Source organism: Muntiacus reevesi, chromosome 3 (genome assembly GCF_963930625.1).
Source record: "Muntiacus reevesi chromosome 3, mMunRee1.1, whole genome shotgun sequence".
NCBI lineage: Eukaryota > Metazoa > Chordata > Mammalia > Artiodactyla > Cervidae > Muntiacus > Muntiacus reevesi.
Genome location: NC_089251.1, coordinates 175,449,139 through 175,475,028, shown reverse-complemented (window position 1 = coordinate 175,475,028; position 25,890 = coordinate 175,449,139). Strand labels below are relative to the sequence as shown.

General features: G+C 37.0%; 1 protein-coding gene across 1 annotated transcript in view; it reads left to right on the top strand.

Moving 5' to 3' along the window:
• Positions 1–25,890, top strand: part of ADGB (androglobin) — a 170,472-nt gene that overhangs the window by 25,436 nt on the left and 119,146 nt on the right. Inside the window, exons 3-7 of the mRNA XM_065927758.1 lie at positions 1,329–1,421; positions 4,280–4,351; positions 6,479–6,688; positions 19,662–19,801; positions 23,113–23,199. Coding sequence (XP_065783830.1) covers positions 1,329–1,421; positions 4,280–4,351; positions 6,479–6,688; positions 19,662–19,801; positions 23,113–23,199 — 602 coding nt within the window. The remainder of the gene's footprint in view (positions 1–1,328; positions 1,422–4,279; positions 4,352–6,478; positions 6,689–19,661; positions 19,802–23,112; positions 23,200–25,890) is intronic.

Genomic DNA, 25,890 nt, shown 5'->3' with positions numbered 1-25,890 from the left:
TAGATTATATTGCTTTAGCATCTTGTTTGTACTCCTAGAAATTTTCATATCTTTATTTCTCATAAAAAGCTCAATAAATCTTTATTTCTCATAAAGATCTCCCATCACCCACCACCTCATGAGCCCTGAGAATTTTCACACAGCAGTTACTTGAAATCTCTCTAATTTACTAGCCTGCTTGCGTTTGGGCACCATTCTTTCTCCAGAATTCACCAATTGATCCATAGTTGGGGGTCAAAAACTAATGAATTAATTTCCTTACTGTGCATTTGTTCCAGAAAAATGGAAACTTATGTTCACACAAAAAACAATTACCTGTACACAATGTTCATTGTAGCTTTATTAGTAACAACCTGAAACTGGAAACAGCTCAGATGTCTTTCAATGGGCTGATGGTAAATGAACAAATATCTATCTGTAGCATGAAATATTACTCAGCAATAAACCACGAACTATTAACACATGCAAAAACTTGAATGGATTGAATCTCCAGGGAATTAGGCAGAGAAATAAAATAAATCCAAAGGGTTACAGACTATCTGGTTCTATTCATATAACATTACTGAAATAACAAAATTATAAAAGTCAAGACTAAACTAGCAATTGCCAAGTGGTATGGATTAAACACAGACTGGGGAGTTGGAGGGTGCCTGTGGCTATACAAAGATATAACGAGGCTCCTTGTACTGATGGAACTTTTCTGTAATCTTGTCTGTGTCAATGTCAATATCCTAATTGTGTACTACAGTTTTTTAAGGTGTTACTACTGGAGAAATTGGATGGAGAACCAAAGAATTCTCTGTATCATTTCATACAATGGTTTATGAATCGTGATTACACCAAAATAATAAGTTTAATTAAAATGATTAATAAATCAAAGTCAAGTCAAAGGTACAAATTTCACTTACATGTAATCCTTTTTATGATTCTAACCATTGAAAGATAAGTAAATATTTTTTAAATCTTCTTTACTTAGATTTAAAAAACCAATATTTTCAGCGGAAAATATGGCCTTACTGGCCCATTCAAAATTGTCTCCCTACCATACCTAATTCACACTCCAAAGCAGCTCATGCTTGTTTGGACTACTTCCTCCGCAATCAAAATGCTATGTAATAGCCAAGGTTTCATTAATTAATTACAGCAATGTTAATGCAATATTCTCTAAGTACTTTATGAACTAGCTCTGAGAACAGTCACACAAATTCCTCTATAAATGCTTCTTTATTGTTCAGGTTCATTTGATATATTCATTTTTATTGGGATAGAGTTGTTTTTATTTTAATAAAACTATGTAGAGAAAAATCTTAACACATTTTTTTATGTAGCATTTTTTTGAAGACCCTGAAGGAAAAATTGAGTTACCATCATCATTGAAAATTTATTCCTGGAAACGCCCACAGGATTTTTTAATCAATCGGGTAAGAGATAATTTTACTATTAAACAAAATTTGCATTAGCTATGAGATATAATATCCTAGTTTTGGAAATTTGCATTTTAAAAACAATAAGGTAGTTTTCCTGTGGTATCTAGCAAGAAAAGATAATTACTTTTGGAATTTAAATTAGAAATAAGTATGTATCAATATAGTTTGTACTGGTTTCCGAAAGAATATTGACATTTGTTTAAGGCCCCCAGGTTCCTTCTTCTCTGCATAATGTCAAATTATAACCTAAAATGTTGCACAAAGTTTTTCCTTAAATCCTGACACACTTTCTCCTCTCTGCTTCTTATCTTATGTAAAGGTCTTTTTAGGTTAGAGTTCATTAACATTAATTTTCCAGTCCAAGAGAATAGCACTTGGATTTCTCTCTTCCAGGAATTTTTGAAGCATTTTCCAAGAGCCACTTTCATATCTGAACTCCATTTGAATTATACTGATGTGGACATCACCCAAGAAAACTTCATTTTAAATAGTACTTCATTTTAAATAGTGCTTATATACATTAAAGCTTTAGACACATTGATCTATCTTCCTAATTAATAGCTATGTTAGTTTGAACATATTTGGTATTTTTAAGGGCTTAATTATCACTAATGTCTTTTTTCCCTTCTTGAATCTTCCCACTTTCATTTAATGCATAGAAAACTAGTAGGCTAAATTAGGCACTTAATGCTAGTCAAAAGATTAAAATGGAGCAGATTCTTCTGTGATTATGGAATTCATTGCATCTGTTTCTATGCAAAGTGATTTTATTTCTAAGCGTTTTAGAAACACTGCTACTAATGAAGAAAATACAATTTATCCATCATATTTTCAATTATTATTATTAGTTAAGAAAGTCAGAAACACTAAATCTGAAATATTTATTAAAATAAGAAAATAACAAAGTACATCTTTGTCCATCAGAGTACTTTTTCAATGCCTGTCTGTAAAACACTTTAAATAAAATCAATCAAATTTATACAAACCATATTTTTAAATTAGTTATATTGTTAGGTGACTTTGAAATGAAGAATGTAAATTCTGTGATGTTAATACAATTCACTTAATATGTATGTATTATTAGTAATACTCAGGCTCTACTCACTATAAGTACAGAATTTACATTCCAAGCAAATGAAGAATATAAATTCCATGAAGTGAGAGTGTTGTAAGTTTGAATAAGTAGGAAAATTTTCTACCTTTTTAGCATACCTTAGGTCTGAGAGAAAAATACTGGTACTGGTACTAAAAATAAATGTATTCTTTGTTGACAGTGACACTTCCACCTTATTGAAATACTGTCCTTCATCTCCTTACCTCTCTCCCTTTGCACTGACCCCTTCTCTTGGTCTGTCATGCTGGGAGTGGACCAGAGCAACCAGAACTGAAAGTCCAGCCAAGCAGTTAAGTTTTAGAATAGTGCTGGCCAAGTTGTATTGGCTGAGTCCACAGTGATAAACACATTTGATTTTGAGACATTAAATATGGACAAGAAAAGGTGAAAGTGTTAGTCACCCAGCTGTGTCCAACCCTTTGGGATCCCATGGACTGTAGCCCATCAGGCTCCTCTGTCCATGGGATTCTCCAGGCAAGAATACTGGAGTGGGGTGCCATTCCCTTCTCCAGGGGATCTTTCTGACCCAGGGATCGAACCTGGGTCTCCTGTGTTGCTGGCAGATTCTTTACCACCTGAGCCAATAAATATGGACATACATAAAGTTTAGACAAAAATATTGTAAAACAATAATGACCTTTCTATATAAAATTTACTGAATATATATTGTTGTTTAGTCACCAAGTCATATCTGACTCTTTGCATCCTCATGAACTGTAGCCTGCCAGGTTCATCTGTTCGTGGGATTTCCCAGGCAAGGATACTGGAGTAGGTTGCCATTTCCTGACCCAGGGATCGAACCTATATCTCCTGTGTCTCCAGTGTAGATTCTTTACTGCTGAGTTGCCAGAGAAGCCACTAAAAAAAATATATATATATATATGTTCATATATATATATATTCATATATATATATATATATATATGTTCTTGACACCTTATATGTATGTAATTTTATAAATTATGCTTGTAAGTTATGAACTTAAGAGTCAATTCCGGCCTTCAGGGTAGTTGTAGGTAAATTTCTCTCAGACATTTGAAAGTACTTTATTGAGTTTTCAAGGTACTAGTTATACAGATGATTGAGTTTCTATAAAAATCTACTTTGCTAATCAAAGTCATTTGCATGTTAATTTGGTATGTTAAATATATAAAGTTGATATTAATTGTAACTAATTTAAAAAATTTGCTACATGTCATATTTTTCCCTATTATCTTTTTCCTTTACTGATCTTAATATATAAAAGCAACTTTAGATATATACAAATTAAATAATGACCGCAAAATTAACTTTAAAAGTTATTACAAGATTTGAAGTCAAACAAGATTTTTAAAAGCTGTCTCAGTTAATATTTTTCATCTAAGATGAAGCGATTTTTCTAGCTACCAGATGTTAAGTAAGCTTCAGGTTTAACTTGAAGGGTTTATTTAAATTTCAAATCAGGTTTTAAACTCTGTGTGTGTGTATGCATGCTAAATTTATCTGCATATGTTACATCTTACAACATTTTATTATGTTAAAATACTGTACTTTATAGGCATTACATTATTAAATTAATGTCACAGCTCTATCAGAGGTTATCTTATAGAATAATATGTTTATTTTTTTATTTCTTCCAATTCCTCTGTGAGAAACGAAATCAAATTTGGCCTGTATGTAGGCCAAATTGTATCAGTAAACTAAATTTCCTTTATTTTTCCCAAGGAGCAATATCTCTCTCTATATATTTTTATTTCAGGCTCCAGTGGTTGTGAAAAATGAAATCCTATTTGACTTGTTTTCAGCCAATGAGCATTTACTCTGCAGTGAGGTAGGTTGGGGAAGTATGAACCAAAAAGCTCCTTGAAGAATGCCTTCTGGACCTGCTTAAACAACTCCCGGGTGGTCAATTTCAGTGCTCTTGCTCACTTTTAAATTTTAGTATAACTGAATATTTCATATCCAGACACTCAAAGAGGAAGAGAAGCTCTTTGAGTTTAGCAAGAGAGTCAGTGGAGGAGATGTTAATAGCACTGCCTGTGCCATGGACCAGGGTAGTCAGGTTCTTATTGGGCATTTCTCTTCTGGATCCATGTACCTAGCAATTAACATAAAGTTATTGCCAGTCTAAGCCTACCTCATGCCCAAGAGTAGGGTGTCTGGTGGTGTTTGACTTGCCAATGTGGAGGAATCAGGAGATTCAGTTCAAACGTAATACCTCACCTATACAAGACAGATTTTCAGCACAGCAGTCCTACAGCCTGTGGGAACTCACCTTCTCCCTCTCCACCCTGGGTTCTATCCATCATAAGTAGACCTGTTCCACTTCCCTGAGGTAGTTAGGTCAGAAACAGGGATTTTTTTTTTTTCATTATTTTCTCCAAAGACCTAGTCATAGGGGTGTAGTTATTATTGATTCAAACATTTTGTCTTTCTTATCTTTAACATCTTGCCCAATACTAAAATCAAAATATTTATTTTTTTGGTCAGGTTGTACTGAGTAGTATAAAATTGTCTCTGAATCGTTTTATATTTTATGAATTCTAAAGGCTTTAGCATATTTTCCATGGACATGTAAAATGTTTTATTTATTTATTTTTATTGAAGTGTAGTTTATTTACAATGTTGTCTTAATTTCTGATGTACAGCAAAGTGATTCAATTCAACATGTATTACATATACATTCTTTTGTATATTTTTTCTGTATGGTTTATCCCAAGACATTAAATATAGTTCACTGTACTATACAGTAAGACTTTGTTATTTATCCATTATATACATAATAGTTTGCATCTGCTGATCCCAAACACCCAGTCCCATTTCTCCCCCACCTTCTTTCTTGGCAACCACAAGACTGTCTCTATGTCTATCAGTCTATTTCTGTTTTGTAGATAGGTTCATTTGTATCATAGTTTGGATTCCACAAAGGAAGTATAAAATAATTCTATAGTAAAATCTCCAGGTACATAGGAGGATATCTGATTTGCCTTTTTCAACTTAACCTACCTTTAAGAAGCTTTCTAGATAACCAAATTAAGAAAAATATAAATCTTATGACTTCAGACTCAAGTATTGAATCTCCTTACAAACCAGGCAGTGAAACATACTCTGAAGTTCAACTCTTTACTGTGCCTTGCTGCCTGGCGAAAACCTTGCAGGTGGGAGTTTTACTGGGAGCATTCATTTTTCCATGAATATGGGACTTAGAGTGTATTCAAGTGTGTGCTCAGTTTTACTTCTTTTTCATGTCTCATTGCTTGTCTAATTGATCTTATTGACATAGAAGGATCATTTTCTTCTCAAATTCTCACATTTACAGAATAGCAGCTCAATAAGGTGGCGCTAGTGGTAAAGAACTTGTCTGCCAATGCAAGAGACTTAAAAGACTTGGGTTCGATACCTGAGCTGAAAAGATCCCCTGGAGGAGGGCATGACAACCCACTCCAGTATTCTTGTCTGGAGAATCCCATGAACAAAGGAGCCTGGTGAACTGCAGTTCATAGGCTCACAAAGAGTTGGACACTATTGAGTAACTAATGTGTTCACTTTCACAGCTTAATCTTTTATAACAATTCAAAATAAAGCCACCATTGCTCTCAGAAGCATTCAGCCTTCCTTCCTTCTCTCTCCTTTTCTGTCACACACACACACACACACACACACACACACACACACACACACACAGCTAACATGGTGGTCAGTGTCAAATCACCGACTATTTACTCTGAAAGACAGCTCTTAGCTAAGGATTTTTAGCTTGTATTATGACTATATTTTCTGAGAACAAAAGCAAGACATATGACCTTATTCTGTAGGTCAGAAATAAAAATGTAGAATATATTACACATAGAATCTAATAGTACTACTGGAAGTAGATTTTCAAATGCCACCCACTCCCAAAATTACAGTGCCAACAATTGAAAAATAACTAATGAACACTACTGGTTTTTACCTCTAGCTAATGAGATGGATTATCAGCGAAATCTATGCTGTGTGGAAGATATTCAATGGGAGTGCTTTGACCAATTATTTTAAAGGAACAACAGGGGAACCGCCTCTTCTGGTCTGGAAGCCCTGGGAACACATATACTCTCTATGCAAGGCTGTGAAGGGTCACGTGCCCTTGTTTAATAGCTATGGAAAGTATGTAGTGAAGCTTTACTGGATGGTAAGTTCTTATACACATGTGTTAACATTTGTGTGTCTTTCACATTGCAATATATTCTCTTACCTGTTTTTAAAGAAGCTAATAGAAGATGAGACAGTTTATAAAGGCTGTCAACTGTGTACCTACTGGGGGGAAAGTCCTACATATGTAATTTGAGATTTCAAAGAACACAGTTGCATCCTTTGTGATACCAGTTCCCTGTGCTATTTATTTTTTAAATGTTTATATATATTTTTTAAAATTTTTATTGGAGTATAGTTACTTTACAATGTTGGGTTAGCTTCCACTGTATAGCAAAATGAATCAGCAATACATACACATGTATTCCCTTTGTTTCAGATTTCCTTCCCATTTGAGGTCACCACCGAGCACTTGGAGTTCCCTGGGCTGTACAGTATGCTCTCGTTAGTTATCTCTTTTACACATAGTACAATAGTGCATATATGCCAGTCCCGATCTCCCAATTCACCCCACCCCACCCCTCCCCCCTTGATATACATATGTTTGTTCTCTACGTCTGTGTCTCTGTTTCCACTTTGTAAATAAGATCTTCCATACCATTGTGTTTTTTTTGGATTTCACATATATGCATTAATATATGATATTTGTCTTTCTCTTTCTGACTTACTTCCCTCTCTAAAGCTAGTGCTGCTGGGACCACAGAGGGGCAGTCCTCTGCTGCCTCTGACCTCCCAGGTGGGCGGGCTGGCTAGGCAGGTGGATGCATAGGGCTCTGCCCTCTCTGATGTGGCATCAAGGCCATGGGCAGGAAACAGTGTCTGAGCTAAAATGTGATCCAGTCCTCTCTTTGCTACTACTGAAGGGCCTGATCTGATCCATTTTTTACCCTGAACTTGATATTTGTTTTCATGTTGACAAATCTCACTTTGACACAGGAAATATTTTGCTTTCGCCTGAAACGAAGCAAATGGGATAGTAAGAAACACAAATAGAGAATTCAAAACCCCTTAATTAACACAACAAAGTAGACTCACACCCCACTGAGCAATGCTAGATTATATTAAGTACCTTTGGGTTTATCATGGTGGAATGCTCTTTTCTAAAGGCCCAGAGCCACAGGCAAGCCCAGCTATGGGATTGTAGAGTCTCTTGTTCAAAAGTTATTAGCCGTTTCAAGATGGTGATATCAACACTTTAAGTAAAGCATGAGGTCCTTCAGAGTGTGGGGTCCCATGTGACTGCACAGGTCACTTACCCATGAAGCTGGGCCTGGTAACAGACGGAAAGTATTCCTGAACATTTGAGTTAATGAGGAAAGTAAATCATGCTATTGTGTATTTGTAAGAACATGGCTTTCTCCTTAAGGAGCCGGAGCCATCTATTCTTCCTAGGGTGGGGAAAGTTGAAAGGTCAATGCCTAGGAATCAATAGGATTATTACAGTAGGAAGGGGCTTCCCAGGTGACTCAGCAGTAAAGAATCTGCCTGCCAGTGCAGGAGATGCGGGTTCCATCCCTGGTTGGGAAGATTCGCTGGAGAAGGAAATGGCAACCCACTCCAGTATTCTTGCCTGGGAAATCCCATGGAGAGAGGAGTCTGTGGGGTTGCAAAACAGTCAGACATGACCTAGCAATTGAGCATGTACAGTAGGAAGGTAGAGAAGGGAATCTTAGCCTTTGATATCCAAAATGGGAGTTTGGATTTATTTTTTTTTTATACGACCTTTTAATAAGACCTTTTTTTCGAGACATTGAAAGTCAAAGTGTTATTAGAGAAAATAACTTCCTAAATCCCTTTATTCTTCTATGTTGACCAATCAGGAGGCAGATTTGACAGAGCAGACTTCAGAGTATTACTTGTGTACAGAGGAGTGAGAGGGAGGATATGTCATTAAGAATGTGGATACACAGAGGACAGTGTAAGATTACAGAAAGAAAGTAAACACGGGAAGAGTGAGGAGGTCGTATGCATGAGTATTTAGCCCCACTTCTGCACATTTGCTCAAACTTGAGTTGGGACGAAGTTCAAAATTATCAAGAATTTCAAAACAGCGTCAGCAGAACACTAAACTAACCCTGTTGGCTTCTTTCTCTCTCTCTCTGCTCGCTGACATCCTTCTATCTTTTGTAATTTCCTCCTGGATAGGGGTCAATGTTTATTAACACTATATACCATTTTGCAAAGGAAATGTGATTTCTCTTTAACTGTACAGATTCCTCAGAAACCTACACCTTCCTGAATTCAGAAGCTTTTTAAAAATGAATTTCATCCAATTTAGAAATGTCAGTCTGACACAGTCATTTAACCTGCCTCTTTAGATGGTATAGTTCTCGGGAAAGAGGGCTGGGAATCAGAAAGACAACCCCATGTCCAGTGACTTCTTCTGGTCCCTCTTCAGTTTCACCTGAGGAATGGCGTGTGGGGAATGATGCTAAACTGCTGAGCACTGAGATGTGATTAGCTCCATGTGTTTATGTGGTAGGCCCCTTGCTGGCACTCATCTCTGAAGGGCATGGTCTTATTTGTGCTCAATGAGACTTGACAGAAAGCTTTTCTCGTCTTCAGTATCTCCAGGTCCATTCTTAGGGCCACGTGGACCCCTCAGGGTGCCTTGCACACAAAGTCAGAGAGACGATCTCCCTCAAGAGAATAGGCTTGCGGTATGTCCTGGAACAAATACAGGGAATGATAGAATGTGGTAATTATGTAAAAGAACCGGACAAGGTCCTGACAAATAGTAGATTCTCAACACTATTAGTTTCCTCCCCTCTTTCCTGTATTCTTTCTTTGCTCCTCTCTTTCCCCACTGCTGCCTCCTATTGTGGAAGCCAAAGGAATGGATCTTTCCTCCTCCTAACCCTTGGTAGAGTCAGGGGGAGAAGCCCACGGTCAGCCTCCCAGATGCTCTCCTGCCCATCTTGAGTTCAGATGCAAAACTTGAGGGGATGTAGTGATCACAGGCACCTCTCCACCCAATTCTCTCACAATATGACCCTGCTGTGGTTCAATTGCCCAAACTTGCTTAGTTCCTCTGGTTATCTCCCTAATGCCTACTTATAAAACAGGTTATTTGAAGTTTTGTTATGGAATTGTATTCTTTTATACACTGTTATTGTTTAGCTGCTGAACTGTCTCCAACTATTTGAAAGCCCATGGATTATAGCCTGCCAGGCTCCTCCGTTCATGAGATTTCCCAGGCCATTTACATCCCAAACTTTACTTTGCCATTTCCTTCTCCAGGGAATCTTCCCAACCCAGGGATTGAACCCATGGTCTCCTATATCTCTTCTGTCCCCTGATTGCAGGCAGATTCTTTACCACTGAGCCACTTGGGAAGGCTTTATACATTGTAGGTAACAATAAATGTGAATATAAAGGAAGCACTTTTTAAATTAGTCTTTTTAGCTATGTGGCCTCCACCTGACTGTGATTTGTAATTTTTATGTAGTCAATTATGTCATCATATTTCTTTACAGAGTCTAGGATATTTGTCATTTAAACAAGGTATTACTTCAAGAATACAAAAAATATTTCCCTTTAGTTTTATTTTAATGTTTAGATCTTTCATTTGTTTTATCTACTGTGAGAAATGAAGAACTGTTTTTTTTTTTTAACTTAAAAACCTCAGCCAGATGCCCCAGCATTTTATATCATTGTTTTACCTTTTACCCATTTATTTTAAAAACTGCTTTTATCATACACTAATTTCCAATTTGAAATTGTGTTTGATTTGGGACTCTCTTTTCTTTTTGTTTTCCTTGTTCTCTTCCAATACCATATTACTTTTATTATAAGGAATTTATAGTTTGCTTTGATTTTGTAGAATAAAATGCACCTCTTGCTCTCATTTCAATGTTTTCTTAGCATTTCTGGGTAAGCATTTCGACTAGTATTTATCTTTGAACACATATTTATAATTGTTTATTCCTTATTCTATATACAAAAGGGTTAATCCTTAACCCTCATCATTGTTTTTTGTTTGCTTGTTTTTACTACATCTTCCATTCTCTTGAACATTTTATTTTGATTCATCTTTCATTCAGAAGGAATATGCATTCCAAAATTTTATTTACTTAGAATATATGTGTGAATTTTGGGCATAACAATATTGAGGTCTGTTTTCCTTTATGCATGATTATGTGAATGATCATTTGCTTACATATGGAAAAAGTAGCTGATAGCCTGTTTTAGAATATAATAGCCAGTGCCCAAGTATCTCCTGTGTTTAACACTTCGGGCACTCATTCTGAGCACTCTCCACCCTACCCGAAACCCTGATGCTGTCTCCCCTGAATCTGCCTCACTTTTCTCTATAGCGCTGAGTATGAAGTATCCACTTAGTGCGTTCATTAATACAAGGATACACATACACACACACACACACACACACACACACATATATATATGAATATTAAGCTATTGCTTTCTAGATGCTATATTTTCCCAGGGCTTTTGTTCATACATATATTCTTACTTTCACCGTTGGCCCAATCTATAGTTCTTTTTGGTAAAGTAAATACAGAAGCCAAGTTACAATAACCCCTTGCTAGTTCTCTTCTACTTTGATCCATTCTTTAAAGTTGGACTGTAGCCCTAGAGGGTATAGAAAAATACTGAGTGATGATAGTGGATAGATAAAAGTGAAAGTGGCTCAGTCATGTCCTACTCTTTGCAACCCCATGGACTGTAGCCCGCCAGGCTCCTCTGTCTATGGAATTCTCCAGGCAAGAGTACTGGAGTGGGTAGCCATTCCCTTCTCCAGGATCGAACTGCAGGCAGATTCTTAATAGTCTGAGCCACCAGCAAAGTGGATAGATAGACAGAGGCAATTTTTAAAGAGACAGAAACAAGAACTTTGCTGTTTAAGAGACCATGTTGATGGAATAGAGATGGCCACCTAGTTTTCTAGCTGTAGACACTTGTTCTCTCTGGGCTAAGAGCAAACATTTCGGCCTCTTTCCCCCTAATTCCCAGGTGGTAGGGCTGAGCCAACACCTCTTTCCAGATGAGGTGTAGTACAGAATTAGAGGAAATTATTTCTGAAAAGGTAAAATGGATTGTTATTTTCACTATGTATTTCCTTTTCTGGACATACACAATTTAATTTCTGGCTTTTTCCTCTTCCAATTCTAATTCAGTATTTTTGTGTCTATCCTTCAGTTTTCACTGCAGATATTTCAGAAACGTGTTCATACGTACACTCTCTGTCACCTTCTACTGTGTGATTCACGATGACGTACTGGAGATGCATTCTCTTCCCTACCTCAGCTTTCCTTCCCCTGTGCAGTCTTGTACACCTTAAGGCTGCTCCAAATTGCTTTTTTTCCCCTTCGTTTATAGACACCTTCTTATTTGCTTCTTACTGGGCATTGATTTCTCCTTCTGCCTTTTTACATGCATTCTCCCTGTTTCTTGTTGCCCCTTGAAGCATTTATGTGGCTGAGATGGTAAAGAATCTGCCTGCAATGCAGGAAACTTGAGTTTGATTCCTGGGTTGGGAAGATCCCCTGGAGAAGGGAATGGTAACCCACTCCAGTATTATTGCCTGCAGAATCCCAAGGACAGAGAAGCCTGGCAGGCTACAGTCCATGGGGTTGCAAAGTCAGGCAGGACTGAGTGATTAACACTTTCACTTTTAGTCACTTCTTCAAAGTAAACCAACCAAAGAGAAACTTTTGGCATGACACTTAAAGTTCAGGTTTTTATACCAGTCTATTGTTTCTCCCGTAAGAGTATTCCCATTTTTTTCCAGTTTGGATTCTAAGAGAATAGCCTCAAAGTTCGTTGACATCAATCAGATAAAAATTGATTAGGTAGCATGAAGAACAGTATCACAAAACAGTTCTTTTTTCTTTCACCTGGCAGTGATAACACCGCTACTGAGCTACATGTGGTCTCCTCGGTACTTTCCAATGTCAGCATTCCTTGGGCTCCTTGAAAAAAGCAATTACATTATTGCTCTCCACTTGAAATATGTATTGCTCTTGGCAATCTTTCTCTGAGTGCTTTCATTTATCTCCGAATAAGCAAGAAAACACACACATTGAGACCAGTGGTTTTCCCCAATTGTCATCTCTCTCTCCATACAAAAGCATACTATTTTTCATTTCTGATTAACTTTTGTACTTTTTAAGCACAATGTTATTATAGAATTTGGAGTTTACTCAACTGTGGGTGCAGGACACACCCACATAAACCCTATCTATCGCGTTTTTCATACCCGAACCCACAGTCTGGGCAGAGTTTGCAGTCAGCATTTGAAACAAAGTCTCTCACACCCAGTGACACTTTTGTTCTTTAAACAGTGTTTTCAAGGCATATGCCATGACAAATTGCTTTCCCATTATTCAATTACTTTTATTTTCAAAATGGAAATTTTTTATTCTCAATTCATCATTATTAATTTTATATATGCTTTTATTAAAATATATGCCCAATTCTTTGTGACCCCATGGACTATAGCCCACCAGGCTCCTCTGTCCATGGGATTCTCCAGGCAAGAATACCGGAATGGGTTGCCATCCCCTTCTCCAGGGGATCTTCCCTATTCAAGGATCAAACCTGGGTTTCCAGCATTGTAGGCAGATTCTTTACCAGTGAGCCACCAGGAAAACCCATTATTAACTCTATATATGCTTTTATTAAAACACATTCAAACACTATTAAAATGTTTAAATTAGTAAATGAAATGTCCCTATGAGTCTACTTACCTAGACAATCATAGTAAATGATCTCTGTTTATCCTCTTAAGCTTTTTTCTTAAAAGTATATATGTAAACACACTATATATAATCTGTACCAACAAGAAGATCATATAGTATTCATCATTCTGTATGTTTTCCCTAACCATGGACATTTTTTATGCTAATTTTTTGTTGATCTACCTTGTACTCCATTGCTTGAATATAACAATAATTACAGTTGACCTTGGAATAACATAGGCTTGAATTGCCCAGGTCCACTTAAAAGTCTACTTTTTAAAAATAAATATAGCCATATATTTATGATCTGCCCTTGGTTGAATCCTCAGATAAGGAAGGAGGGCCAACTGTAGGACTTGAGTGTGTCCAGATTTTGGTACATGTGACTGATTCTGGAACCAGTTCCCCTACACATAGCAGGAGACAATTGGATACATATTTTGCTAATTTCATAGTGACAGACATTCAGGCTATGACCAGTTTTACCAAAGTGATTCAGTTTTATGGATATATATATATATGTCTATATAATTTTCAGATTCTTTTCCATTATAGGTTATTACAAGAAATTGAATATAATTCTCTGTGCTGTATAGTAAATCCTTATTTATCTAATTTATATACAGTAGCGTGTTTCTGTTATTCTCATGATCCCAATTTACCCCTCACCCTCTCTCCCCTTTGGTAACCATAAGTTTTTTGCTTTTTTTCCCCCTATGTCCGTGAGTCTGTTTCTGTTTTGTGAGTAAGTTCATTTATATTATTTTGTAGATTCCACATACAAGTGATATCATGTAATTTTTTTTTTGTCTGACTTACTTCACTTAGTATAATAATCTCTAGGTCCACCTATGTCTGCAAATGGCAGTATTTCATTTTAATGATTGAATAATATTCCATTGTATATATGTATACCTCATCTTCTTTACCCATCCATATGTCAATGGACACTTAGGCTATTTTCATGTCTTCTTGGCTATTATGAATAATGCTGCTGTGAACACTGGGTTGCATGTGTCTTTTTGAATTATTATCCCTAGTATTTTTGAGGATTTTTTTTGGTAGTGATAGCACTAGGGATTAAAATCTACACACATAGCTTATTACATAGTCCAGTAATATCATTTTACCGCTTAAATTGGAATATAATTTTACCTACCTTTAGACTCCTTTACACCTCTCTATCCATAACATAGTTGTCTTAAATGTTTCCTCTACATCTGTTGAGACCTTCATGAAAACCTTTGCTTTTAAATGTCACATATAATTGTAAAAGCTCAAGGGGGAAAGAATACTCCATAATTTAATCATATGCTTACTCTTTCCTTGACTCTCTCTTCATGCCTAATGTTCCATTTTCTTTTTATTTTTCTTTCTTTCGCCTTTGAGGAATTTCCTTTTGCCATTCTTTTTCAACCAGTTGCCTGCTGACAAATCATTCTCTCTTCCCTTTATCTGAAAACACCTTTATTTCACCTTTAGTCTTTAAAAGTATTTTCGCTCAGTGCAGAATTCGGGGGCGGCAATTGTTTTTCTTTCAGCAGTAAGTGTGCTCCTTTCTTCTGGCCGCTGTCGTTTCTGGAAAGCAATCTGCTTTGCTCCTGTAGGCAGTCTTCTCATAGGCTGCTTTCAGGCCTTTGTGTTTGTCTCGAGTTTCTAGAAGTTTGAATTTGAGGTGTATAGATTCCTCAGTGTTGATTTCTTTGACATTATCCTGTTTTGAACATTCTGAGCCCCTTAAATCTATAAGACTATGTTGTGACAAATTTGGGGAGTTTTCAATCTTTCCTCAAACCTATTGCAGCTCCATATTCATATTCTTTGTACCTTTGTGTGTGTGTGTGTGTGTGTGTGTGTGTGTGTGTGTGTGTGTGTGTGTGTGTTTTGACACAAATAGCATATTATATATTTTCCATTGTCTCACAAGTCCCTGAAGCTCATATTAATTTTTAAATCTGTATTTCCCTTATTGCTCATAATTTCCATTGATTTAACTTGCTGTTCACTAATTTCTCTGAAATTTGCTTTCTGCTATTAACAGGTTTATTTATTGTTTAATACTAAGTTCAAAATTTCTATTTTGTTCTCTTGTATATTTTCTATCACTTTGCTGAGAGTTTCATTTTTTTGTTTCAAGAGTGTTCATAATTACTTGTTGGAGCATATTTTAACAGCAGATTTATAGTTCAAGCCTAAAAATTCCAGCTTTTCTGTCATTTTGACTTTCTGGTCTGTAGATTGTATTTTCTCACTGAAATTAAGATATTCCTGTGTTTTGGTATGAGGAGACATTTTGGAGAGTTTTCCTGGATACTACTGCTGTTATATCTTAATGACTTTGGTTTCTAATTGAAATTTCTATTTTAGCAGGTAGTCAGCCTGTTTAGATTTGTAATGTACACCCTGGATCACTTTTGTGAGCTTTTTTTTCAAATCTCAGTTTAATTTATAAAACCTGACTAGTGCTGTTTTGTTAACCATCTCAAGTCTCCTTGCTGCCACCTAAGGAGGGGAAAATGTGCTCTACTGCATGGGTAGGATATGGAAATAATAGTTTCTTCCAGGCCAGACATCTCCTGTTTCCTGAAGAAAAGGAAGGAAGGAGGATGGAAGTCAGTTCTTCTCATTGACTCTGCAGGGGAGAGAAACTGCTTTGTTTACTTCGGATCAAGTGTGGAAGTCAGAGCTCTGCCCTGAGTGGGGAGAGCACACTTGTTACTAGAGTAGAAATAAGGGGAAATTAAAAATTATATAAATAGGAGAAAATATAAACATCGGGGGAAATAGTCTCATTTATATAATTATGACCACTCAAATTTTTTTTTGAAATCTCTCGTCTCTGATTACACTTTGCTTGATTTTTTTCATAATTGTGATTTGAACTATTATTTATTAAACATATTTTTTATTTTCTATTCAGCTTGGTGATAGGAGGAAGAGGGTATAAATATATATATAGCCAATAGTTATCATGACCTGCAATTGAAGTACAGAAAAGATTAAAATTTGAGCATGACTATTCTAAAGTGGACTTCTCTGGTGGCTCAGATGGTAAAGCGTCTGCCTACAATGCGGGAGACCTAGGTTCAATCCCTGAGTCGGGAGGATCTCCTGGAGAAGGAAATGGCTATCCACTCCAGTATTCTTGTCTGGAAAATCCCATGGACAGAGAAGCCTGGTAGGCCCCAGTTCATGGGGTCACAAAGAGTCGAACACGACTGAGTGACTTCAATATATATTCTAAAGTAGCTTTTATTAACTTATCTTTAACTTAACAAAAAAGCATCTTTCTATACAAGGATTCTATAATTAAACATTTTGATGGTCTTTTAAAATTATGCAGCACTAACAGAGTAAACTCAATAAAAAAATGTCCTATATACATCATTTACACGCAGTGACAAAAATTTAGTCAGTTCAGTTCAATCGCTCAGTTGTGTCCAACTCTTTGTAACCCCATGGATTGCAGCATGCCAGGCCTCCCTATCCATCACCAACTCCCAGAGTTTACCCAAATTCATGTCCATTGAGTTGGTGATGCCATCCAACTATCTCATCCTCTGTCATCTCCTTTTCCTCCTGCCTTCAATCTTTCCCAGCATCAGGGTCTTTTCAAATGAGCCAGTTCTTCACATCAGGTGGCCAAAGTATTGGAGTTTCTGCTTCACCATCAGTCCTTCCAATGAACACCCAGGACTGATCTCCTTTAGGATGGACTGGTTGGATCTCCTTGCAGTCCAAGGGACTCTCAAGAGTCTTCTCCAACACTATATTTCAAAAGCATCAATTCTTCGGTGCTCAGCTTTCTTTGTAGTCCAACTCTCACATCCATACATGACTACTGGAAAAACCGTAGCTTTGACTAGACAGACATTTGTTGGTAATGTCTCTGCTTTTTAATATGCTGTCTAGGTTGGTCATAACTTTTCTTCCAAGGAGCAAGAGTCTTTTAATTTCATGGCTACAGTCACCATTTGCAGTGATTTTGGAGCCCAAAAAATTAAAGTCTCTCACTGTTTCCACTGTTTCCCCATTTATTTGCGATGAGGTGATGGTACTAAATGCCATGATCTTAGTTTTCTGAGTGTTGAACTTTAAGCCAACTTTTTCACTCTCCTCTTTCACTTTCATCAAGAGGATCTTTAGTTCTTCTTCACTTTCTGCCATAACCGTGGTGTCACCTGCATTATCTGAGGTTATTGATATTTCCCAGCAATCTTGATTCCAATTTGTGCTTCCTACAGCCCAGCGTTTCTCATGATGTACTCTGCATATAAGTTAAATAAGCAGGGTGACAATATACAGTCTTGACATACTCCTTTCCCGATTTGGAACCAGTCTGTTGTTCCATGTCCAGTTCTAACTGTTGCTTCCTGACCTGCATACCGGTTTCTCAAGAGGCAGGTCAGGTGGTCTGGTATTCCCATCGCTTGAAGAATGTTTCAGATTTTTTTGTGATCCACACATTCAAAGGCTTTGGCGTAGTCAATAAAGCAGATGTAGATGTTTTTCGGGAACTCTCTTGCTTTGGTGATGATCCGAAATGTTGGCAATTTGATCTCTGATTCCTCTGCCTTTTCTAAATCCAGCTTGAACATATGGAAGTTCATGGTTCATGTACTGTTGAAGCCTGACCGGAGAATTTTGAGCATTATTTTCCTAGCGTGTGAGATGAGTGCAATTGTGCAGTAGCTTGAGCATTCTTTGGCATTGCCTTTCTTTGGGACTGGAATGAAAACTGACCTTTTCCAGTCCTGTGGCCACTGCTGAGTTTTCCAAATTTGCTGGCATATTGAGTGCAGCATTTTCACAGCATCATCTTTTAATATTTGAAATAGCTCAACTGGAGTTCCATCACCTCCACTAGCTTTGTTCATAGTTACGCTTCCTAAGGCCCACTTGACTCCACACTCCAGGATCTCTGGCACTAGGTGAATTATCATACCATCGTGATTATCTGGGTCATGAAGACCTTTTTTGTATAGTTCTTCTGGGTATTCTTGCCACCTCTTCTTAATATCTGCTACTTTTATAGGTCCAAAAATTACCAAATGCAAAAATGTTAGGTCCAAAAAATACCACATGCAAAAATTATTTGTATTTATATATACGTAACATTTCATTTATGTATTCATCCCTTGGACAGCAAGGAGATCAAACCAGTCAGTTTTACTGTGTATTACTTTGAGTTGTTTCACCTGAAGTTAGAAGAGAGAATAGCTAGATACCTGTTCCTTCAAACCTGTCTTGCTCTACTTTATCCACAAGGAAAGAAATAAAAAGTCACATAACCACTAAGCAGTGTAGTGTGAGTTCAGTTACAAGTGTCATAAGAAGAAGACATTTTCACCCTACTGTTCCTATCTACCTAGGAAAAGTATACTGTTCGTTGAGGCTTGAATTCAAATGTCAACTTCCTGTGAAGACATCTCCTGAGCAAATTAGTCACATTTTCCTATCTTATTCCAGAGCATTTGAAGCATATTACATATTACATTTTGTATTATTTTCCTATAGGCCCTCCCTCTCTAGACTATAAACAGTTCAATGGTATAGGTATAAGCCATGTATTATGCAGATCTTTGAGTTCACAAGGCTTGTATCACTGTGGAAAAATGTTTCTTGGGAAAAGGAATGAATTCAAAATAAAATCTCACATGTAAAACCAGTTTAAAGGAGTTTGAGCTCACGATCATTAATTTTATCATTTATCTCAAACTTTTAAGTATGAAGTGATATATATAGGTAAATATATCATGATTTTATTAGATAAAGAATTAACTAACTTTATGTTCAAAATATATCTTTAATTAGGAGTAAGAGTATATGTAATTGGAAGTATAATCTCACTGAGCCTATGAGGATAAAAAATCATCACTAAAGTTACATTTGGAGAATTTGCATTCTGACTACAAATAGTTATTTAATTGTGCCTAAACTTATCCATGATTGCATGATGTTTTGGTTTTGCTTTTTGAAATAGTTCAATTTACTCCATTATGTAGGATGGGGCATCCAAGAATGTGCTAAAAGACCTCATAAATAATAACACTATAGATATAGATATGGACGTGTTAATTACAATAAAGAAAAAAATAAGCTAAAATTCTCAGAGTAGTATACAATACTAGTAGGTGAGTCATTAGACATAAGATGCTAAAATAAAATAACAATTATAAAATAAAATTATAAATTTTATAAAATAAAATAAAATTGTAAAAATTATAAATAATAATGTCACCAGTTTACAAGATTGTGTGTGAAAAAATAATGTAAATTACTGATGGTATATTCCTTTCTTCTCATCTTTAGGGTTGCTGGAGAAAGATAACTATTGATGACTTTCTGCCTTTTGATGAAGTAAATAATCTACTGCTTCCAGCTACAACCTATGAATTTGAACTTTGGCCAATGCTTTTGTGTAAAGCTATCATTAAGCTGGCAAATGTTGAGTAAGTAGAATAAAGAATTATCACCCACTCGTGTAAAAAAAAAAAATGGCAAGCAGCAGCAACAACAGCTATGCATCAATATTGCATAGTTTTATTTTTCAAAAAATGATTTTTAAAAAGCATTTTCTCCAAACAGTGTAAACTTTCTAATATAGCAATAAACATTCCAAAGCCACTGATTTGAAGTGTTATGTTAGCCAGCAATGAGACAAAATTCCCCCAAGAAAAATGCTCAAAACTGATTCTGTATCCAGTGTTTTCTTATGATGAATGGAAAGTCAGTCATGGAAAGTAAAGTTTTGGTTTAACGAGAGAAAGAAGTTATTTGGTAGGGGGAAGTACTGGTTCATCTAATTATTGAATATATGTCCTGTTGTTGTTGCTTAGTTGCTAACTAAGTCCTGTCCAACTCTTTTGCAACCCCATGGACTGTAGCCTACCAGGCTTCTCTGTCCATGGGATTTTTCCCAAGAAAAACAGGAGCGGGTTGCCATTTCTGACTCCAGTGTATCCTGGGTCCAGTTAAAGTCTTAGGCTCTGTGTATGCAGCCATCATTTGCTAATCTTGATAATCTAATCTCTTTTGAAGGATGTCCATGTGTTCCTCATGGTTTAGGTAACACTGGTCCTTTTATACATTCACAATGAAAGCTAGCATGTTTCCTTCAATATTCCCGAGAAATCTGCTTGTGTCTTATATTCCTGCACCAACCTATGCAAGACGTGTCTCAGCTTCCTCTTGCAGACTGTGGTCCTTCTATTCTGGTCCTTGTGCCAGTGCTAAGCTGTCTGAGTGGTGTTTGACTCTTTGCAACCCCAGGGACTGTAACCCACCAGGCTCCTCTGTCCATGGAATTTTCCAGGCAAGAATACTGGAGTGGGTTGCCATTTCCTTCTCCAGGGGATCTTCCTGAGGCAGGGATTGAACCCGCATCTCTTATATCTCCTGCATTGGTAGGTGCGTTCTTTACCCCTAGTGCTTTATTCTGGCCTGAGTGATGCAAAAAGCTTTGATACCTGAGCTGCCAATGCAAGGCAACTGTGCGTCTGCAATCCGTGGGAGAATTCTCACACACAGTGCACCAGCTTGAATGTGCTACCCTTCCCCCTCCTGCAGTTCATCACAGCAGGGCCTTTTCAGCAGAACACACCCGCTGGCTCTAACAGGCCACTCCAGCCACTGGCTCCAAGCTCAGCCCCCTCCCCTTCTATTATTATACACAGCTATGTCAGGCAGAAGCCTGGTCTGCTTTTCTGTGGTTTTCTTTTGGCTCAGCTTCCTTTTTCTCTCCCAAAGCCACACAAACAAAAACAGCCCCTCCTACCGCCACCCTCTTCATCTCTCTTTTCTGTTACCAACCCTCAATTTTCTATCTGGGATTTGTGTTACCCAGTTTGCAACCCTTAATTTCAATCATTTTAAAAAGCTCCACTCTAAGCACTTAGACAGTTGAATACTACTAAGTATTTAAAATGGTAACAACTATGTTTGTTTATCTTTGAAAGGAAATAATGTTCCTAATTCTCAGATCTAACTTGAAGTCCTGAGAAGAACAACCAGGCCAGTGAAGCAGTAAATGCATGACCCGGATAATTGGAGTGGCATTTTTATCTCTCTTAAAGCTACAGTAGAATTTTAAAGCAACTCAAGAAATGGCATTATGGTTATTTTTGAAAAACAAACAAATCCAACTTGTGAATAAAGGACCAGACTTAATGTAGGATGCTTGTTAGACCTTGAAGTGGAAATCACTACATGGTCCAATTTATATTTGTCCAAAAGTTTTTCTCAGAATTTACAGTAGATAGTGAGTTTCTTAATGTGAGTTTTAGCTTTCTACACTAAAAATTAATATTTAGTAGTTAGTTAAATATCACTGTGACATGTGCAGAGGAAAAAACATTACTTTAATGAGCTTCACACAGTCACCTCCTAAATATGATTATTCAAAGAGGAGGTTAGACTGTGAACATCTATTCCAATAGATACTTGTTATCTTGGAGATATGTGGACACATCACAGTTTATAATCTGCAAACAAAAAACCAATATAAATTTCTAAATGATTGACTGTGTGACTAAGATTTCTTTCTGAATTAAAAAACTTGTATCCCAATAATACCATCAGTCACCACCACTGGCATAACATGGAACTGAAGCTCTGATTCCTGAGCAAAATATAGATATAGCATTTGTGCGTGTTACTGAAAATAGACTAATCACTTCAGAAAAATATTAAAAGTAAAGGATTAAAATAAGAAGAGTGATATTTAATCAATCACAGTCTCACTGACTTTATGCCATAGTGACAGATCGACTCTTTTGTACAAGATAGAATGGATGTTTCCGGCTTCTCAAAAATTATTTAAGGATTTTATCAAAAATGTCTGATGCCTGTCTTGTCCTGCCATGTGTGAGACTGGTTTAATATACAGACTCATAGGAAACTTATGATAATTACTGAAACTCCAAAGAGGAAAGACACTGCCCTATTTTTAAAAGAACGTGATAATACGTGGAATATACAGAAGAGATTATGTATCATCTATATATATGAAGTGAAGCGAAGTGTGAGTAGCTCAGTTGTGTCCAACTCTATGCAACCGCGTGGACTGTAGACTGCCAGGCTCTTCCCGTGGAATTTTCCAGGCCAGAATACTGGAGTGGGTAGCCATTCCCTACTCCAGGGGGTCTTCCCAACCCAGGCAGCGAACCCAGGCATCAAACCCAGATCTCTTGCATTGCAGGAGGATTCTTTACCAGCTAAGCCACAAGGGAAGCCCAAGAATGCTGGAGGGAGTAGCCTATCCCTTCTCGAGGGGATCTTCCTGACCCAGGAATCGAACCAGGGTCTCCTGCATTGCGGGTGGATTCTTTACCAACTGAGCTACCAGGGTAATGCCTTATCAAAACAAGTCATCTGACTGTTGGAAAAGTATATTCTTATGCCGTCATTTATAACCAGTGGGACCCCTACGTTTATTCTTATCGTGCGTGTGTGTGTCTGCTCAGTCGTTCTGACTCGTGGTGACCCCATGGACCGCAGCTCACCAGGCTCCTCTGTCCATGGAATTTTCCAGGCAAGGATACTTAAGTGGGGTGCCATTTCCACTCCAGGGGATCTTGCTGACTCAGGGATTGAACCAAATCTCCTACTTCTCCTGCTTCAGCAGGCAGATTCTTTACCACTAAGCCATCTGGGGAGCCCCATTTATTCTTTTATCACTGCTTGTTAAGAGATTCCTGTCTTTTACAGACCTCTCCCTGTTTTCAAATGTTATTGACGGTATTATTGTGTTTTGCTTTTTCAGCATCCATGTGGCAGAGAGGAGAGAACTGGGAGAGTTCACAGTGATTCATGCACTCACAGGCTGGTTACCAGAAGTCATTTCTCTCCAGTATGTTTGACCTTAAATTACTCATATATTTTTCTTGTTTCTTCCTCAGTAAAGTTGCTTCAACTAAAATATTCTTAGTCTTAAAGAAAATTTCAAACATTGCCACATTTTACAAAATGTTTGGAAAATAGCATGTTATAGTATTACATACAATGTATTGAGAATTGCAGGATTAATTCTTTTTACTTATATATAATAAATTTAATCCTTAAATATTTGAATTACAAGCATTAAAACAATGCTAATTATTTACTATGGTAAAATATTTACAGGTGACCCCTTTATTCTTATAACATTTATTCAGCACAGAAAAATGAAAGCAACTTTTAATTAGCTACCCATACTAGGGAATAAATAACACTAAAATGCCTATTAGACCTTAGGCACTTTAATATATTATTCCAGTTAAAACTCACAGTCCTGAAAAGATGATCTTATTTGATCATCCGTATGACCTTATCAGCTCAGAGTTGAAAATCATTAGAAATCAGAAAACTGAAGCTCATAGTAGTTGAATTCCCTGAAGCTGTGTACATTGTACCTAGAGGTAAAATTTGAATCTAAATATTTCTGGAGCCAAAGCACATAGTGTTTCTCTCATATGATTCTAGATATATAAAAATTGTTTGCCTATGTATAAAGAAAGAGCATTTAATGCAAAGCATACTTAAAATTTCACAAATATTTTTTGTTTCATACATAAAGGTTATAGACATATGATTTGAACATATTACCATTGACACTGAAAATTAATCAGACTAAGGTGCATAGGTTTTAGAAAAGGCAGAGGAACCAGAGATCAAATTGCCAACATCTGCTGGATCATCGAAAAAGCAAGAGAGTTCTGGAAAAACATCTATTTCTGCTTTATTGACTATGCCAAAGCCTTTGACTGTGTGGATCACAATAAACTGTGCAAAATTCTGAAAGAAATGGGAATACCAGACCACCTGACCCACCTCTTGAGAAACCTGTATGCAGGTCAGGAAGAAACAGTTAGAACTGGACATGAACAACAGACTGGTTCCAAATAGGAAAAGGAGTCCATCAAGGCTATATATTGTCACCCTGCTTATTTAACTTATATGCAGAGTACATCATGAGAAACACTAGGCTGGAGGAAGCACAAGCTGGAATCAAGATTGCTGGGAAATATCAATAACCTCAGATATGCAGATGACACCACCCTTATGGCAGAAAGTGAGGAAGAACTAAAGAGCCTCTTGATGAAAGTGAAAGAGGAGAGTGAAAAAGTTGGCTTAAAGCTCAACATTCAGAGAACTAAGATCCTGGCATCTGGTCCCATCACTTCATGGCAAATAGATGGGGAAACAGTGGAGGCAGTGTCAGACTTTATTTTTTGGAGCTCTAAAATCACTGCAGATGGTAATTGCAGCCATGAAATTAAAAGATGCTTACTCCTTGGAAGGAAAGTTATGACCAACCTAGATAGTATATTGAAAAGCAGAGACATTACTTTGCCAATAAAGGTCCATCTAGTCAAGGCTATGGTTTTTCCAGTAGTCATGTATGGATGTGAGAGTTGGACTGTGAAGAAAGCTGAGCGCCAAAAAATTGATGCTTTTGAACTATGGTGTTGGAGAAGATTCTTGAGAGTCCCTTGGACTGCAAAGAGATCCATCCAGTCCATCCTAAAGGAGATCAGTCCTGGGTGTTCACTGGAAGGACTGATGTTGAAGCTGAAACTCCAATACTCTGGCCACCTCATGTGAAGAGTTGACTCATTGGAAAAGATCCTGATGCTGGGAGGGATTGGAGGCAGGAGGAGAAGGGGACGACAGAGAATGAGATGGCTGGATGTCATCACCGACTTGATTGGACATGAATTTGAGTAAACACCAGGAGTTGGTGATGGATAGGGAGGCCTGGCGTGCTGCAATTCACAGGGTCGCAAAGAGTCGGACACAACTGAACGACTGAACTGAACTGAATTGAAGGTGCATAGAGATAATTATATCAATAGATCTAAACATACTGTCAATCAGAATGCTGATTTTTACAAGATCAAATCCACAGTACAGTTACCAGTTTGGATCATCTCTGATCTCTGATGTTAGAAAGCTAGCATTCTCAGGTCCAGGTTAAAGCAGATTGATGACAGGTTCTAGTCACTTGGATTCTATCATTTGAAACATCCTTTCAGCAGGATGAGCTAGGCATTGCATAGTTCAAATAAAAATATTTGTAGGGAAAAATTAGGAGAGTAGACAAATTCCTTTACACCTTTTCCTGGAAGAGAACTGACCTTGCTTTTTGCCTTCAGAAAGGTCCAGATGGCAGCCTTTTATATCTTCTCATGGAAGATCATTTTCTGATACCTAAGAGAATATTTATTGGCATAATATGGTCAATGTTAGTAAGGAGAAGTAGAGAGAGGGTGGGATTTATAAACATGGACTTTACTAATTTTTATCTTCAATGTTGATGGAATACTTATAATTTTCCTTTAATTTTTCCTGCAATAAAGATACCAGAGACATTAAAACATCAGACATCTATCAGAGCGTGGTAAAGAAACAGGAGATCAAAATAATTTTTGACTAGGAAATTATTAAATTAAAAACTGTGAATAGGCTCTTGCTAGAATCATACAGTGAAATTTTGCATGAAAATTGAAAGCAATGTTCATATACTTTCATGATCATAAAACCAGTGTAATAATTAAATTAA